Source organism: Stegodyphus dumicola, chromosome 12 (genome assembly GCF_044657685.1).
Source record: "Stegodyphus dumicola isolate Sdum_Otavi_A_Nest chromosome 12, ASM4465768v1".
NCBI classification, from domain to species: domain Eukaryota; kingdom Metazoa; phylum Arthropoda; class Arachnida; order Araneae; family Eresidae; genus Stegodyphus; species Stegodyphus dumicola.
The window spans coordinates 45,290,973-45,311,392 of NC_140779.1; the positions used below are offsets into that span (position 1 = coordinate 45,290,973).

General features: G+C 31.1%; 1 protein-coding gene across 8 annotated transcripts in view; it reads right to left on the bottom strand.

The window, feature by feature from the left end:
- LOC118182299 (galactosylgalactosylxylosylprotein 3-beta-glucuronosyltransferase I-like) overlaps nucleotides 1-20,420 on the bottom strand; it is a 68,355-nt gene that overhangs the window by 21,096 nt on the left and 26,839 nt on the right. For 4 of the 8 annotated variants that reach the window (XM_035351628.2, XM_035351630.2, XM_035351631.2 and 1 more), the window contains exons 3-4: nucleotides 15,075-15,160; nucleotides 9,548-9,649 (exon numbers count right to left, since the gene is read on the bottom strand). In XM_035351628.2, the coding sequence (XP_035207519.1) occupies nucleotides 9,548-9,617 (70 nt within the window). In that variant the 5' untranslated portion in view covers nucleotides 9,618-9,649; nucleotides 15,075-15,160. The remainder of the gene's footprint in view (nucleotides 1-9,547; nucleotides 9,650-15,074; nucleotides 15,161-20,420) is intronic. The other 4 variants (XM_035351633.2, XM_035351635.2, XM_035351634.2 and 1 more) reach the window with 1 other exon arrangement.

Consider the following 20,420-nt stretch of genomic DNA (forward strand, 5'->3'; position numbering starts at 1 on the left):
GAAATTTACAGAACTTACATTTATAATACAGATGCCACTTTTATGGTTATATATTTTTAAATAGTTTTAACTGAAAATGTAATTTACTGAATTCCTTATTTCACATTATTGCACAAAGAATATTTCAACGTTGAAATACGAATTTGACTGGCTAAATGTTTAAGCGATGACAATAATATAATTATAAACTTGTTTACTGTTAGAGAGTGATAATGAATATAATATACAGTCAAAAGTCGTTAATCCGGACTCATCGGGACTTCGGCGATTCTAGATTATCGATTTTTCCGTATTATAGATCATCAGTTTAAATCTGGTAAGATGGCATGCAGAAATTATAAAATTAAAAATATGAAACGGTAATTTATGAAATAAAGAACAATTATGATCTAAAGGGTATCAAAATTTACAAAGAAAAAAAAAGCCTAATATTTATTTGTTTACTTTATTAAACATTTCTTTCAATGTAAGTTGTTTAAGTTGCTTCGTTTTATGTGATAATACTTTCTCTTTAATTCTATAAACAGACATAATTTCTTCTTCAGTTACAAAGTTCCGCTGTTTAAGTCCTATAATTGCTGTGTTGAGAGTACCGACTAATTTGTCAATCGAAATTTTTTCGTTTTCAATAACCTCTGTATCACATTCTTCACTATTGGAAGCGAATTATAATGACGAGGAATTTTATTTAAATTATATCAAAGACGGAGTACATTGAGATGAAATACTACATTTAGTAAGGAATTATAAGCCAAATAAAAGCATCTGCCCTGAAGATAAGAACACTGCTGACAGATCAACTTCCAATTCATTGCGCGCCGTGGCATCCCATCTCCCGCCGCCGCAGAGCAGCGTAAAATTGATAAACAGATTTCGGAATGGTTAGAGAAACAAAGCTTTCGCTTTGTAGATCCTTTACATATTAGTAAATATATATCGGAAATTCTATTTGACATAATCGAAAGTTCAAGCTTACTTTTATAAAATTGCTCTAACAGTCTGCAAAAAATAATAAGCCGGATCCAATATGAAAATTAAGGAACAACGCTATCTGCAACATTAACTGAATTAGATAATTTTAGCTTAGCTTATACCATCCATTATACATTAAACGCGCATGCGTCAACATATTATGCGCATGTGCACAAGCATATTCGCAGCTGTAAAGGTCTTACGCGCATGCGTCAACGAGACAACATGTGTCAACAATGTCAACTAGATGCATGTGCAGAAAGTTTGTGGCTTTGAGGTCCAGATTATAGATCATTCCGGATTATGGGTGTCCGAATTAACGACTTTTGACTGTAGTTATGTAAGTCATTTAATTTTTTCCCACATCAGTGGAGAATAGATTCATTATAGTGGTTTCACCGACTGTGGTAATTAGATATAGAAATAAATGCATTAGGTAGATCCGCATAAATCATATAAAGCTAAAACTCTGAATTTTCCTTGTCATTTACTGATGACATTATAATGAATTTAAAAAGGAGTTGTGATATTTTCAGTATTAGACATAAAAGTGGTTATCATCAAACAAAATTATACAAAATATGTATTCATTTAAGGTCGATTCTGTCAAATTTCTTTTGGTTTACGCTTAACTTTTAGCATATCAGAAGATCCTGTTTTGTATTAGCTGAGAAATACTTGGTGACAGAGCAGAATCTTGGCTAATAGCGCATGCACCACCAGGATTGGCGCTGAAATATATTCTGTGAGAAACTAGATTTTTGTGGTACATTCGAAGTTGCGATTCATATGTTACGCTGTAAGGTGAAACCTAGCGCCAGAGAGTCGCTATGGAAAATAAATGTAATAAAAATTAGAGCGTGTTATTTCTGTGTAATGTGTGTGGCGTTATTTTATTATGATATATAGCTATCGACAGGAAATAGAATAAGTCAATTCAAGTTTTTTGGCCCGTCGAGCCAGAGCAGCTAATGAAGTTTATGAGACTGTGAATTTACTTTCAGTTTTGTGAAACGAAGAACTAAATAGGATACTTCCAGATTGAAGTTCTGTAGAAACAAAAGTGTAAGTACCCTTTCCCCTTTTTGAAGCTCTTTATTTGTTTATTGACTTTTGCTAATTAAAATGTCACTAACGGAGATATTAGCGAGAAAACGTACATTGAAAACAAACACAGTTAACAAAGTTAAAACAAAAGGTTGTGGACGAAAATGTCCAAGGAAGTGACTTGGAAGTACTAAAGAATAAATTTAAAGTGCTTGAGACAGAGGTAAATTCTAATTTAGATTCTTTGTTCGGGTTATGTATGGAAGAAAGTATTGATGCTTATGTAAAAGAGAAAGAAGAGATTGACGATATTCTCTTAGATGTAGAAGTTGAATTAAATTGTAAATTAGCTAAACTTTCCAAAGAAATTAAATCGGAGCCTTTGGTTTGCACGAATACCGAGAACAATGTTAAATTACCCAAAATTACTTTGCCAACGTTTTCGGGTAACTTACATGAGTGGCTTTCATTTAAAGATATCTTTTTAGCCAGTGTTGATTCAAATCTTAATTTAACAGATGCAGTCAAATTACAGTACTTAAAATCTGTGCTGCTTATCATATTGTGCAGTCAACATCCATAGTTGACTCTAATTATAAATTAGCCTTTTCATTACTAGAAGAAAGGTTCTCTAATCACTGCGAACAAGTGTAGGCTCATCTGAGACAATTTATGAATATGCATCCTATGCAAAATGAGTCTGCGTCAGCAATATTAAACGTAATTAACATTACAAATGAATGCGTGAAATCATTAGAAGCTTTACATCAGAGTGTTAAAGGTTTTAGTATTTGCATATATTTTAGGGCAAAAATTAGATCCTAACACCAAAATATGGTGGGAAAGAAAATTAGAGAAAGAGAATTTGCCTAATTAACAGATCTTATAGAATTTCTTAAAGATCATATAAGAACTCTCAACGCTTCAAAGAGTGTGACTAACACAAAAAATGTCATACATAGAGTTACCGCTGTCGTTTCTACTGCAAATGAAAAACATATGCAGTTCGTGTAGGTTATGTAATTTGAGCAATCACAAGCTTTTTAATTGTCCTAAATTTCAGAAATTAAGTATAAAAGAAAGGGTAGAATTTGTGAAAAAACATAATTTATGTTTTTGTTGTTTTAATTTGCACAGTGTGAGAAATTGCCGTTCTAATTACTTGGTGAGAAGTGTAAGGAAAAATATAGCTTTCTCTTGTGTTATCAAAACGAAAATAATTCCGTTGGCACCACAGTAGAAAGAGCAGACACTTCAGATCAGGAGTTGGGTGATCAAAACAGCAATGCATTAAATGTAGTCATAAGTCGTTAATCCGGACTCATCGGGACTTCGGCGATTCCGGATTATCGATTTTTCCGGATTATAGATCATCAGTTTAAATCTGGTAAGATGGCATGCAGAAATTACAAAATTAAAAGTATGAAACCATAATTTATGAAATAAAGAACAATTATGATCTAAAGGGTATCAAAATTTACAAAAAGAATAAAGCTTAATATTTATTTGTTTACTTTATCAAACATTTCAATGTAAGTTGTTTAAGTTGCTTCGTTTCATGTGATAATACTTTCTCTTTAATTCTATTAAACAGAGATAATTTCTTGTTTAGTTACAAAGTTACGCTGTTCAAGTCCTATAATTACTGTGTCGAGAATACCGACTAATTTGTCAAACGAAATTTTTTCGTTTTCAATAACCTCTGTCACTTTCTTCACCATCGGAAGCGAATTATAATGACGAGGAACTTGTTTTAAATCATATCAAAGACGGAGTACATCGAGATGAAATACTACATTTAGTAAGGAATTATAAGCCAAATAAAATAAAAACATCTGCCCTGAAGATAAGGATAGTGCTGACAGATCAACTTCCAATTCATTGCACGCCGCTGCATTCCCCCCGCCGAGCAGCGTGAAATTGATAAACAGATTTCGGATTTCAAAACATACTTTTGCTTTAGATCCTTTACATATTAGCAAATATATATCGGAAATTCTATTTGATATAATCGAAAGTTCAAGCTTACTTTTATAAAATTGCTCTAACAGTCTGCAAAAAATAATAAGCCGGATCCAATTCGAAAATTAAGGAACAACGCAATCTGCAACATTAACAGAATTAGGTAATTTTACCATTTTACCTTAGCTTATACCATCCGTTATACATTAAAAGCGCGCATGCATAAACAATTTATGCGGACGCGCACATGCATATTCGCAGCTGTAAAAGTCTTACTCGCACACGTAAACGCCTATGCGCATGCGTCGCCATGCGTCAACTCGACGGATGCGCAGAAAGTTTGTAGCTTTGAGGTCCGGATTATAGATCATTCTGGATTATGAGTGGCCGAATTAACGACTTTTGACTGTATATGCACCTGTATTTCAAGCTAAAACTCAAAACAGATTCTATCATTGACTTAAAAAGGTCTTAATATAACTGTATTTGGTAAAATACTAGAAAAACATGAAGAAAATTTAAGGAAAGTTTCTCACAAACTGATGTAGCAGGCCTTGAATTAAGCGCTGACAAATGCTGACTTCAGGAACATACTCAAATTTTTAGGTTACAAATTATTTGCTAAATGTCCTCAAAAATTATTAGAAGCAATTTTTACAGTTCTACTTCCTGAAGAATCAACAAACGTAGATCATTTTTGAGACTTGCTTCCTCCTACAACAAATTTATACCAAATTTCGTTTCAGTGGTAAATGCTTTAAGAGACACAAAGAGCAGATTGTTATGCTCCATAAAAGCTTAAGAGCACTTTAAATAAATTTATCCTGTCTTACAGCAATAATTCAAAAATAAAGAACATCTAAAATTTTCTTGAAACAAAAACGTCTTTCAGTAGCAGAGAAGCATTTAAAAAAAAATCCTGTTGTGGACATTACATAACTTTCTTGTACGGCCTTTTAAATTATACACATTTTTTGCTGCACTTCATTTAAACTCATTTCCTCGAATTTCATTGGAGATATATTTTTCATTCAATTAATTCAGTTCTCATTTCGCAGCAAGGCAACATAAAATATAGGCAAGGTTACATAAAACTTAAAACATCTTTATTAAAAATTGTAATGGCTAAAAGGAGTTACAAAACAATTTTATAATTAAAATAAGAGTTTCTATGCCTACATTCTTTCTTTTGGTGCACAAAATTGAAAGCTAACTTTCGGTCCCATTGCATAAAAGGACACTGAAGTTTGTGCACCAACTAAGATAATTTAAAATTTTACCAAGAGTTTGAAATGTAATCAAATGACAGCCTTGTTAGGACTAGCCCATTTAAACTTTTAAATTGATAATAATTCTTCAACTACTGCAAGCTGATGATCTAAATGTATAAAAACCTTAACCGAACAACATAATTTAACATTTTAAAGACAAAAGATTGCACAATTTACCAACATATAAGAATAAAAATACTGAACTCACTAAGCAGAGTAATAGGGTGGGAACATATATGTATACAGTATAACTCGCTTATAATGAGCCCTGATTTAACGAGTATCTACACAACTGGTACATTTTTCATGATCTGCCATTGTTAGTATTTATGAAAGTGAATAAATGACGGTGAAATTAGCAGTAGATGCAAGGTGTTAGACATCCATGTGTCACAAAGAAAAAGGACATTGGAGACTGTCCCGCTTGGTACAGCAAAATCAGCGCCAGACCAAACATCATTGTCTCTGACCAAACATCTCTGACCAAACATCATTGTCAACTATGCCTACAGTGGGCTCGGGAACATACAGACTGGACCATGGATAAGTGGAAGACAGTTGCTTGTTTGGATGAATCATGATTTCTCATTCATCACGTGGATGGTCATGTCAAGGTACACTGTCTTCCAGGCAAACAGTTGCTGCCCCTCTTTACAGCAGGTCATGCACATGCTCATGGTAGTGGCAGTATTATGGTTTGACGTTCTAATGGACAGCTCTGGGACCCTTAGTTGTGACTGAACAGAACATGAAAACTGCAGACTATCTGAACATAATTACGGATTCAATTGCACCCTTATATAGCATCTGCCTTCCCAACTGGAAATGGAGTCTTCCAGCAGGACAACGACCCATATCACAAGGCTCGAATTGTGTTGGAGAGGTTCAAGAAGTATAAGGATGAATTCGAATTAATATTCTGGCCCTCTAACTTGCCGAATCTTAAGCTGATAGAGCACATTTGGGATGTCATGGAATGTCAGCTCAGGGCTCCGACACCACCACGTCAAAATATTTCAATGTTGTGTGACTGCTTAGACATTTGGTACAACCTCTCTCCAGTCATCTACCAAGAACTTCTTGTATCAATGCCAAAGTTAGTTGCAGCTGTTTTGCAGGCCAAAGGTGGTGTAATGCATTATTGAGTATATGGTCATAGTGTTTTGGCTCTCTCAGGGTATCTTCTTCTACCTTTTCAACACTGTTACAGAACAAGAAAAAAAATAATGACTGCATTCAATCAAAATAAGAATGACTGTAAATGTTTGATGAAATGTGCTAAAGAAGATATGGATGAAACTTTTTTAAAGTGGTTGAACGTGCAAGGTAATGCAGATTTTTCTGTACATAGTCCACTTTTAAAATTTCAATCAGAAAAATTTGCTGAACATTTTAGCTATTCTGGATTTCTATACTTGAATGGTTAACTTGATCAATTTAAGAGACATAGGATAACCTTTGGAAAACCTTGTGGTGAAGCAAAGTCTGCAAATACAGCAGATATCATGACATGGATGAGTGAAAAGTGGCAAGTCATCAGAGAAGGGTACACAAAAAGTGACATTTATAATGATGATGAAACGGGCACTTTCTACAACATAACCCCAGAGCAGACTTTTAAGTTCAAGTGTAAAAAGTGCGCCAGAGGTCAGCTCTACAAAAGTCCAATGAGAACTTTTGTGTATTCTAACATGTCTAGCACTGACAAGAAGGAACTTTTGGCTATTGGCAAGTTCAAAAAACCTAGGTGTTTTAAGCATGTAAAAAAGTTTCCTGTTGATTATGACTGCAGCAAGAAAGTCTGGAAGACTTCGGACATTTCTACAGAATTAATTTCAAAATGGAAGAGGCACCTGAGGAAAGGAAAGTGTAAAATTTTCCTTTTAACTAATGTGTTTACATTCCAAAATCAGTGGACTTAATAAACAATTGGATTGAATTTTTGTCATTGAATTCTGCAAGTGTTAAACAGCTTATAGGTCATCAGAAATTTTAAATCATACTCTTTGTTAAGCACATTGTAAATGCACTTGAAGAGAGTTACATAAGTTTGATGATGATGAATGGGGAAACATTACATTGAAATGCATTACCAATTGTTTCCAAAAGGTTGGATTGGACATTTCTCAAAAGAAAGAAAAATTGAGGAAGAAGAAGTAGACGACTCGGACAATTTGGAAATGAGTAGAGAAGAAATTGAAAATTATAGATCTGTTGATACCAATGTTTCTGACATATTTTCATTCATATTATGTTATTTCATATTTTGTAAAACTTTAACAAATTTTTGATTAACAAACTCAACAATTTAAAAGCGAGCAATGACAACAATCTATGGGAGGGAAAAAACCTTCTTGTCTGCAGCACGCGGAACTGTGTATCAGAAATTCTAAATATATGCTCATTTCAAAATTATTTTGCGACATTGCTATTGAACTGAATTTAATGGTTTAAGTGCAAAGAACATGATATTTAATAAACAAAGGTAACACACAAAACGTTAAAAAAATGCCTCTTTGGACGTAATTTAAATTCTGAAGCCCTTTCAATTCCTTTTTTTTTTTTTTTTTTTTTTTTTTTGGCCAATGCATTATACAGTACGAAAAATGGGTGTTGCCCCCTTTCTCCGCAAAATCTCGAATAGTTACAGTTCGCAGCAAAGCAAGCAACTTTATATTTTTTTAATTAATTATTACTCTGATTTTTATCATCCTCTAAGTGAAAAATTCTTTAAAATAAAAAAGAGTTATTAGATTTAATTACCTCATAGATATGAACGCATTGTATATTTGCAGCAAGGATCATTAATAAAACATGAAATTAAATGAATATTCCCCCTTTAAAGAGAAGAGCAAACTAAATCGAAATGAAGTACTAGTTTTTTTTTTGGGGGGGGGGGTCACTTTCCAACCTGGATTGAATAGGACTAAAAGTTCTGCAGTCTATCAATCCAAGTGAAGAATGATTCTGTTCCGGAAATTTAATGCAGTCTGTTCAAAATTAGAATGGAAAACACCTCAGATTGGTAAATCTCTTTATTAATCAATATGAGTATGGTAGGGATATCGCGCAAAGCGCAACGTATCCTGCTCAATGATAAATATGCCACATGGGCACATGACGGTGAAAAGTATGAAGCAAAGGGGCATTTTCCTTTATTTAGTTATTTATTCTCTGAATACAGGCAGCTGTTGATTCTGATTGCGTAATATTAAGTATTGCGCAATAACGCTTGGGATATTTCGCAGAGATAAAACAGTTTTACTGTGCTTGCTAAGCGGATTATTTTTCAGTTCCATTGGACTATTTTTTATATGATGCACATATCGAAATGTCAAAAGGCATTATTTAGCTGTAAAATCTAAAGAACGGCTACAATCTACCCCTCTTTCCTCTTTTACCAGTTACGCTCGACTTTCCGGAAATTTCAGATATTCGACAATTTCCGAGTATGCCGGTTAGTTAAGCTTTTACTGTAAAAGGACGGCTGCATGAAGCAATTTCCCGTCTTCTGATTTCAGAAAAGTTCCTTTTTTTACTTATTTTTACTTAAATTACTTTGCTTGCAATATCTGTTAAGGGAAAACTGTCATACAATGAAAATTTAGAAAATGTTCAGAATTTTGATAATTAAAATTAGAATTAGAAGTTAAATTATTTAAATATTAATAGGAGTGTAAAAATAATTTGTATTTATTTTTAGGTATGAAGCGAATATAATAAATATGGCTTATTATTATTTATTTTCTTTATTTTGAACAGAAATTCCATCATTAAATCTTGTAATATAATTCTGCATAGTTTTTTTCCCCCTCTTATTGTAAACTAGATCTGTAAATTGAATTGTTATTTAAAATTTATAAAAAAGGAATGTAATTGCTTTTCATAGTTGAGTAATGCTCATTCTCTGTTCATAAATACTGAATTTCTCATATTTTAAATTACAAGTCTAATTTTTCTTTTAAGGTTATGCAGCTGTGTATAATGTAATTAGACAGGTGCTTATTTTTTTCTTAAAATGTGCTTGAAAAGTGCTCATAGGTGCTTATTTTTTTAACTAAAATGTGGCTATGAACCCTGTATATAAATTGTTAAATTCAAAAAATTATTACAATTAATATTTAGTAAACTGATAGCACATAAAACCTTTGCAGTAGTAAACTTTGCTCATTAAGTATATAAAATTAAAATAACTGTTCCTAATTGCTGGGTAAATATGGTAAATATTCATAATTATGTACCATGATTACATAGATATATATATCTACATAAAATTACTTAAACACAAAACATACCAACTTGCATTGTAACCCAGATAATGGTGATTCCACAAAAAACAAGGCCAAACATTTGAAGAGGAGTCATTTTTTTACCAGAAAGGAATTTCAAGAAATGAACTGAAAAAGGGAAGCATCAAACTAGATACATTATACCAGTGAAATATTGTAATTAATAACTATTTTAAAGAAGTGCAGAAAAATATCAGATAAAATAAATGCATACTGAAAGTGAAAGAATAGTAGTAACTGAGGCTATCAATCATCAAATATGAAAAATACATTTTAAAATACATCATAAAGCATTAAAAATTTTCAAGGTATTTTACTTAAATTATATGCTTAAGCAAATAATCAATCAAAGAGAAATTTTACAATGTATAAACTAAAAAAGAGAAACTAAAATTTTGAAAACATAAGAGTGAATTAAATTCAGTAATTAATTAAACAGAAACTAAAATTTGAAAGAATTCTAGATTAACACATAAGACCATGAAAGTCTTGAACATTAAAAAAATTAAGAAAGGAAAAAATATATACTATATGACTAAAAACCAATGATAATATGAATAATTTACAAAACAGAATTTTCCAGAATGCTGAAAATGCATTAAAACAGAAATAATAAAGGATTGGAAAAGTCTTCTAGAATCTAAATTCCTTCAATTCATATGTAAATATAAAATGCATTACTAAAAATTTATAATGTGTTTTGTTATGAATTACTGACGCTGAATGTTTACAGTTAAGTAAGCAATTTATGATAATGGAGAATTCTAGTTCTATTTGCTTTGGAAAGGAAATTTTTCAAACAGAAATTAATTTAGATTTATAATGAATAATGAAATTCCCAATGCAGCTAGTTTATTCTAAAATGAAAGAGCAAGCCTAGTCTGAAGCTAGAAGTGTTCAATAATCTTATCTACTTGACCACAAGCTAACTTTGCATGTTACAAAAAATACTTGAAATATGTATATGGATATGTAAAAATTAGGTAAAGCAACAATCTTGTGTTTGGTGTAGATTTTATTCGAGACTCTTTCAGTTTCGAAGAAAAATGGGTATAGGTCCCTTATAATCAGGAGGAAGCAAAGAAATCTGAAGGAAAAGCCACAGTTGTCAACTCTGGCTTTCCCTTCCTTGCAGATTTTGAGTCACAGGTGTACAACTGTGACCTTTCCTTTGTTACAGATTTCTTTGCTTTTGATGAAGAGGGGTGTACTTGTTTGCCCTCGAAATCAATAGAATCTTGATTAAAATTTATGTCAAACACAAGGTTGTTGCTTTGCCTAATTTTATGTTTTACTTTCTCTTCTTTCTTGGTATGAATATGTATATACTACACACAATTTGATTCATATACTGAAAACCTATCAATCAAAATAAATGACAGGAAGATCCAGAAGTGTGCAGTGATAATAAATGATATAATTAGCTGATTTCTACACTCATTTCATTAGAATATTATCCGAAATCAGACCTAGGCACGTAAAGGCAATAAATATAATAAAATTTTCATTCTGATGAAAAACTACTGAAAAAAGATGTTCTCAATGACTGTTAGGAAGAGCATTTGATAATGAAATCAGCATTTTGTATTTTATATATCCATGGTAATGACAGGCAATAAGTTCAAAGAATAAAAAAATCTGGCAATAAGCAATGGTACTCCAACTTTTATTAAAAATACTGCCTACACATTACTGATGTCATATTATGTTATTCTCCACAACTATTATCTACGAAACTAAATTTATGCATTTGTGTAATTAATGTGCTATTATTTGAAGAAGACATAATATCCACACAAACACACAAGCTTGTACACAATTAAAATTTAAGAAATCCACATATCACGCCAAGTCACTCAATAATCAAATGGTTAAAATCATGAAATATTCCTAGTGCACACTGAAATCTATTCCTGAAAATGGAATAAAGTTTTCCTAATTGGCTATTGAATAAAGTTTTCCTCATGTGTAACTGAAATTCAGGCTGATTTCCTTTAGCCAATCCTTTCCCATAAAATGTATCAATTCAATCTATGGTTATATATGTGATAATATTAGTTCAAATAAATGGCAGCTCTGGAACAAACTCAATTTCTTTTAATAATAAATCTGAGATGCTATAGTAACAAAAAATTTATTATTTTTTATAAATAAGTAACTTTAAGTAAACCTTACATATTATTCTTTAAAATTTTCTCTCTTCACTTTCTTATTAGTAAAGAACATTACTCAAATAAGCTGATTATTATCAATGAAGTATATTACTAAAATAAGCCAATTAAGTAATTTTAAAATAATTTTTAAACAAGAAAAAAGAATTTGAATACTTTAAAAATAAAACAAAGGAATGGTATTCTTGATTTTTTAATACAATGAACCTTTTCTAAGATTTTTTTTACTCACATTTCCAAAGATTTTGGTCTTTTAGTCACAATGGATTTATGCTCAATTCCAATATTCATCTAGGCTTTCAGAAATATTGGCCGCTTTCACAAGTAATCATCTTAGAGAAGCAATTGCCACCACAGATTTCATATGAGCACCCAATTATTAAAAGGAACGTAAATAATGCCAAAAATTAAAAAACAACAGATCTTGCAGAATTAGTCCAGGAATGGAAAATTATATCCTCTTGAATACCAATTGCAATATTTCACTTATCTTTCTCAATGGAATTTTTTTTTTTTTTTCTCTTTACTTCACAATGCCCCATTCAAAATATTTAGCATAAATTCTGCTTAAATTTATGTAACTTCTATTTAAATTCCATTTAAAATTATACAGCAATAATATATACATACAAATAGCATATGTACATAATACATGATTTAAAATACTATAATGATTTTGAAGAATCTCAATATTTAAGAAATTTTGCTTGTACAGTGGAAAATGACTAATTAAAATTTTTTTGGAAATAACAAAAATAATCAAAAGCCAAGCTATAATAAATTAAGTAAATATAATTAGAAATAACATAAGCTGTTGCAAAACCCTAAATGAAGTTTATAATACTTGATCCTTTTTAAGCGTGATTTCACTGAACTACTTTTCAGCAGACATGACAGATACTGCTAATATATTTAATAACTTACAAAAGAAATTAATTTAAATTTCACAACATCTTGGTATTGAGAAGGATCCTCTTCAAATATAGAAATCAAGATTTTTATTCGTAAGGGCCAACTCTAAAAGGAGACATATCTCTGAGTATCTGCAGACATCTGTGGTGACTGCATCAGCCCATTTACAAAGGTAAACATATCTCTGGCACCTGCACTAAGAGTCATAATAATTGCACATGACGAGATATATTGTATCTGGCAACATATTTGACAAGAGTCAATGAAATTGTGTATGAAAATCATGTATCTAAAAAGAATAGAACTATTCTTAGCAGCTAGCTTACTAAATAACATAAGGTGCGAATCGTTTGTAGTTTCCGTTACTATTTTAACAAATTTCATTTATGATGCAACATTCCTTTTGGATCATAATTTCCGATTGATTTCTTTCAAAACAGAATATTTTTCCCCTTGATACAAGTGATTTGCTATTGTAAGCTATAGAGCAATGCATTTTTTTTCCTAACCCATTTGTTAGCATTAACTAAAATCTGTTAGAATATTTTTTCCTGTTTATCAAGATTACTGTATTATGCTCTGAAATGTCTGACAAACAAAAAACGCTTAATTTGTCATCTATTTGCATTTTATTGTATTTTTCTTTTCTTATTACAGTCCATCGTGTCTTCGGCGATTCCAAATTATTGGTTTTTCCAGATTATAGATCATCAGTTTAAATCTGGTAAGACAGCATGCAGAAATTATAAAATTAAAAATATGAAACCATAATTTATGAAATAAAGAATTATGATCTAAAGGGTATCAAAATTTACAAAAAAAAGCTTAATATTTATTTGTTTAATTAATTAAACATTTCTTTCAACAAAAGCATACATTACGCTTAGTCAAAATTAGAAAATTGCAACCAGAAAACTATTTGATGTGTATTCGTGATATTTATAATGATGAGGAATTTGATTTAAATCATATCAAAGACGGAGTACATCGAGATGAAATACTACATTTAGTAAGGAATTATAAGCCGAATAAAATAAAAACATCTGCCCTGAAGATTACGATAGTGCCGATAGATCAACTTCCAGTTCACTGCGAGCCGCGACGCCCCCCCTTCCCCCCACAACCACAGAGCAGCGTGAAATTGATAAACAGATTTTGGAATGGTTAGAGAAGCAGAGGATATGCCTTTATCCATTTTTTGCAGCAATTCCACTTTTTGTTTGATGGACATCAAAACATACTTTCGCTTTGTAGATCCTTTGGCAGCTTCAGAATCGGAAATTCTTTTTAACATAATCGAAAGTTCAAGCTTACTTTTATAAAATTGCTCTAACAGTCTGCAAAAAATAATAAGCCGGATCCAAATGTGTTGACGCATGCGCAGGAGGTTTGTAGCTTTGAGGTCTGGATTATGGACGTCCGGATTAAAGACATTTGTCTGCACAACTTATTTAAAAAATTTAGCTCTGAAAAATAAAGACATTGAAAATCTGCAAATTATTACACTTGTTGTGAGATCAGTGAAGGTCTCCTATTGGATGCAAATCTGGTCACCTGCTTTGATTGCTCTGATTGGCTTAGTAGCTCAGAGTAAATTAGATACAAAATCTCCTACTGTAGACATAATGTTGTCAGGTGACCTGTCAGTGACGGAGACTTGTTCAAAGACATGTCTTCTCATGTAAACGTGGAGTTAGGTGAAAAAATAAAAATATAGTACAAAATCTCAGATGAAAGTTATACCAGATGAACCTAAGATGAAGTCTACTTGAACAATCAAACAAAATTATATGCAAGATGTTTGAATAATATATGTAGATATATTACTGACAAACAATTGGTATGCAAATTACATTCAAGAAGTCTAACATTTATTTTTATAAGATAACTGCAAAAAATTTTATAGTCATAAAAATTCGATAATTAGTTTGGTAAATAAGTTTGTTAATTTTTAATTTTATTTTTTATGAAGCCATTAGGTTTTTATATTTTGTTCAAATTCTTTGCACAGCAATAAGCTGTAATTAAATTTAATAATATTTTAAGCTTTTTTTCAATAAAATTTCTATCATAGCGAGTTTTTCTGCCTTATTTAAATAACACGGTGTAATGAAAGCAAAAATTTATCTCACATACAAAGAGACACGAAAAATCGTAGGATTTTGATTTATTTTACAACATATAATCTGTATAACTTTTAATATGTTATAAGAACTGGAATCTATACTATCTCATGGTATTGAAAATGAGCTTATGTTACACCATTTACTAACATGATTATAAATAAGTAATGCAGCTAATAAATTGGTTATTTAATTAATGGTAAAAATAGTAAAATAACAACAATGCATTATTAAAACATATTTTTATGCTTATGAGTTAATCATTACTAACTAACGAATTCATGACAATTAAAGTAATAGCAAATGCATTTTTTTTTAAATTTATACCTTTTTTGTTTAGCTTCACATTGGTTGATATTTTAAATGTACAATATCAGATTTTATTCTTCAATAAGAATTTTGCCACATTAGCCCTATAAAGAAAAATGCATAATAAAGAAATATTCTTAAATTAAATAGTTTTTACAGTGATTATAAAAAAACTGATTTTTCTTAAGTTTACTCTCAAAACATTTACTAACACTTTCAGGACTATGTTACTGTAAATTATATTTCTCCTACAGAAACGGATTCCTGGTCTTTCCGCTATTTAAGAACAATTAACCTCAGTAATCCACAAATTTTAAATCTTCATCGTGACAGATAAAAGCATAAAATGGTAGCACAAACTCCTTCTACACTACAATCAATTACCAATCATTACTACTACCACTATAATCATTACATTACCATTACTTACTACACTTTACATTATCATTGCTTACTACAATCATTACATTATCATTACTTACTACAATCATTACAGTTAATTGATAACAAATATCCATTCTTATCACAGCACATGGATAAAATTCAATATCTGTATTGAAGATTGCTCCTATTATTGCTTGTTTACTATTATGTACAGGAAATATATAACATACAAATGCAAAACAATCTCTGTTCATAATATGATCCATATCAAGTATCTTTAACATGATACATGTATAACATAGTTCAATTTTATTTCTTCTTGCCATACTCAGATTGAATAATCTGCCAAAATTCCATACATGGAAGTTTTACAAACACATCAATTTTTTCAGACATGAACAAGCAAGTTTCAAACATGAACAATCAGTTTTTAAATATAATTTTCCAGAGTGTACATATGTTTTTTTAAATGTTTATTAAATTATTCTTAAAGAATGTGATACTCTGTGATTGAAATGTTTTTAAAAATCTTTTATAGAAGTTTTAATGGAAAACACTTTTTGTACAATTTTATTTGATTATATAATACAAATCTTTAAAATATAATTTTACCCTTTTATTTTAATACAAAGTAATTAATTTTGCAAAATAATACAGCTTATACTAAATTACATTTTGTTGTTATCACTGGTTTGTTATTTCTGCGTATCAAATTGTGGCTGATCATAACATAAAAAGGCACACAGAAAATCAAATTTTCGCTGTATCATAGCAATTTTACTTTTTCTTTCTTTCTTTGTGGGAGAAAGGGTCAAAAATTTAAATTCTTTCTTTTTAAAACATGCAAATTGTTATATAGCACCTGTATTTTATAATTTTTATGACAAATATAAAAATTTAGCAAGTTCTAACATTGAAAAAAAAATTCCATATAAATAGTGTTATTTAATGTAGGTTGTTCAGACAGAAAATCAGAAAAGTTGTCTTAAATATTGTGCACATGATCAATACCATTTTTTCAGCTATGAAGGTAGTGACTTTGAGTTACCAATAAATGTTATCAATGCACACACACAAAAAAAAAAAAAAAAAAAAAAATATAGGAAACAGTTTGACAAAATGGATGGCACTTTAGGTATCATTGCCTAAACCCAAGGCCGGATTCAATCAAAAATTTCTAACATTAAATATGCAGAGGGGATTATAAAAGTGTAAGAGATTAATGTTCAGGCTAAATGCAGCGTCAGCAATCTGGCAACATTACATTGATGGACTATTCCAAGAAATGGAAGGGTGTAAAGTCTTCATAGATCATGCACGAATAGCAGAGTCTGATGATACTGCACATTTAAATACTCTAAAAAATTTTTTTGATAAATGTAAAACTGTTGGACTAAAATTAAATTTGGAGGAAAAGTAAATTTTTTCGAGATACAATTTTTAAGTAACAAAATTGATGCTAATGGTTTACATAAAACCAATGAAAAAATATCAGTGATTGCTAGAGACCCCAAGGTTTAGAAATGTCCAATAAATTCAAAGTTTTTTTGAATTAGTTAATTTTTATGGGAAATTTTGCCCAGATTTATCAACAATCTCAAATCCCTTATACCAATAAACTAAGAAAACATCAGATTAGGTTTGGACGAAGGACTGTCAGGAGGCTTTTAAAAAAGAACTGTGTTTGCGAAAAGTTTTGATGCGTCCGAAATTTCCCTTAGCTTTGGCAACTGATGCATCACCAGCAGGATTAGGTGCAGTACTTTCTCACAAGCTTCCTGATGGAACAGAAAGCCCAACTGCATATGCTTCTAGAACACTCACTGAAAGGGAGAAAAAGTATTCTCAAATTAATAAAGAAGCCTTGTCAATCATCTGGGGAACTAAAAATTTTTTTCTCTACTTAAAAGGCAGGAAATTTATGTTAATTACAGATTATAAACCTGTTGTTGCAATCTTTGGCTCAAAGAAAGGCAAGCAAATTTCGCCAGCAATAAGACTCTTGCACTATGCCTTGGCCTTACAGTCATTCCAATTCGACATTATTTACCGTAAAACAAACGAGCATGGTAAAACTGACTTTCTATCATGATTACCAACAAACTCAGAGCAACTGTCTATTCAGGATGATGCAACTATCTTTCAATTACAGCAGATTGAAACTCTTCCTGTTACTGCCAGAGGTTTGGCTAAAGAAACTGAAATTGATGCAGCACTCGGTCCTCTGCTACATATACTTGAAAGCAATGGCAAATTGAAAGGAAGGGAGATCAAATAGTCTCCAAGATGGCTGTATAATGTATGGCCAGCATGTTTGTATTCCAAAACGATACCACAAGAGTATATTGAAAGAGTTGCACCACGGACATTTAGGTACTGTAAAAATGAAAGCAGTTGCTAGATCTTGCATGTTTTGGAATGGTAGAGATAAGGATATCAAAGATACTTCCCAAAACTGTTTTGAATGTGCAAAACATAAAATAGATCATCTGAAGGTAAAGCTTTATCACTGGGAGTACCCGAGCACTCCAATGAAATGTATTAACATTCATTATACAGGACCTATTGTTGAGCATATGTTTTTGATAATTGTCGATACTCATTCAAAATGGCTAGAAGCCTAGACAATGAAATCAAGCTCAGCTTTTAAAGCAATAGAATGCTTACAGGACTTTTTTGTAGATTCGGATTATCAATATTGTTAGCGAGTGATAACAGGCCACAGTTCACGTCACATGAGTTTAAGATATTCCTATAGAATAATGGAATCAAACACAAAACCACAGAACCATTTAAGGCATCTAGTAATGGGCAGGCTGAACAGCAGGTGTTTACAATAAAATAATCCTTAAGAACCATGCAAAATTATCCAGGAACTTTGAGATAAAAATTCAGTACATTCTTAATGTAATACAGAGAGGCTCTGAACTTAACTACTGTACAGAATCCCACTATGCTGATGCTGAAGAGGGAAATCCGAAAAAAAAAAATTGACTTATTGAGACCATATCTCAAAAGAAGGATAGAACACAGAGTAAAAGAACCTATGAGTTTGCAGACTGAGGATTTAGGGTTGGCGATAAAGTGGCATTAAGAAATTATCGCCAGGGCCACAGACGATGGAGATTTGGTACTGTCAAATCCAAGGATGGACAGCTACATTATACATTATTATTATATGTAAATTATCAGATTTGGCAGTGACATGTCGACCAGAGGTGTGATAAATGAACCATAATTGATGATGGCTGCATATGTCTACCTCCAGCTCTCGTGATTTCCAAAGAAGCGGCTAAGAGTAGAGTTCCAAAACCATCCAAAGATATAGCCACCAGACAGATGAGTCTATGTCGTCTTTTGAGTCCAAGATTTTACCGGAAGTTCCATCCACCGGACCTGTTGCTGATACAACCAAGTTACCTAAGAAACCAGCTGTGCCACAATCTTTGCATCGGTCCACCAGAATTCGACAACCCCCAAACAGACTGAATTTGTGATAAAAAGGGAGGGACGTAATGTATTGAGTAATTGTAGTCAAACTTAAAAATGGCATGCACCAAGCATCACCAAGGGTACAAAGCTATTGAAAATGATAAATGGCATTATGAATGCCAGTCACTGGTAGTGGTTCACTTGTATGCAAGAGAGGATGTTTTTTGTATATAAATAAAGTGTGTTGCAATTAAATACAGTGCCTTGTGCAATGATTATAAAATAAATATATTACAATCTGAGATTTCCAACTTTTAGTGCTTATTTCATAAATTTTCAAAATTATTAGGAAATAAATTTGACATTTTTACCTTATTTAGAGCCAATATACTGCTACCATTAACAGTATACATGTATTTACAGAATGGACTAAAGAAAGGAATAGTAAAAGATATTTTAACCAAATCTCAATATGCTGTCATCTTGGTTGTTGAAAGGATGTTGCTCATCTGGATATGCAGTCATGACTTATTGGTTATGTAGTCATAGCCATGACCCACTCACTAGAGGCCACCCAATATTATCTACCTACCTATGTCTGATATTATGCTTCATACTTCAATATCTCATGTGTGCAACATTAACCAAATCATCACATATATAAAGAGGGAAAGAGATAGAAAGAATAGAAAATAAAATTGAATAAAAATGAAAACTATAAAATGGAACCAATATCATTGCAAAAACAATTTAAATATTCTTTATGTAACAAAAGAGAACATTTTCTGTTATTACATATAATAACCCATTTTGTAATTTTATTGAATTTTAATCCACACTACATGAACTGGCACATTCTTTTTCATCATTCTAGATAATGGATTATAAGTGGCATCAGAGTAAAGTAAGATTTTGAAAATAGAGTATTTTGAAAATACAATAATAGGTTTGGAATGTTTCTTCCATAGTGAAAAAACATTTCCTTAAGATATTGATTTTGTACCTATTAATATTATTATATTATTTATAATTTATTATTATATAATACTACTGTATTATTAATCAATTTAAATATTTTCATTACATGGTACAAAGTCCGAAATCCGGATTCGTCGATTCCGGATTTGGGATTTTTCCGGATCATCAGTTTAAATCTAAGATGGCATGTAGAAATTATAAAATTAAAAATATGAAATTGTGGTTTATGAAATAATGAAGTATTTATGATCTAAAGGGTATCAAAATTTACAAAAAAAAAAAAAAAAAATTATATTTATTTGTTTAGCTTATTAAACATTTCTTTCAATGCAAGTTATTTAAGTTGCTTCGTTTTTTGTGCTAAAATGTTCTCTTTTTTATCGAAATTTTCTCATTTTCAGTAATTTCTCTGTCACTTTCTATCAGTAGCAGTATTTTCTAGATCTAGAACCATACAACAGATTTTGCCATTCATTAATTGATTGATGATTGAGAAGCATTGTCATCACAATGAAAAATTTCTTTTATATCACCTTCATTTATTACCGCTTCTCTACATTTTTTTATAAA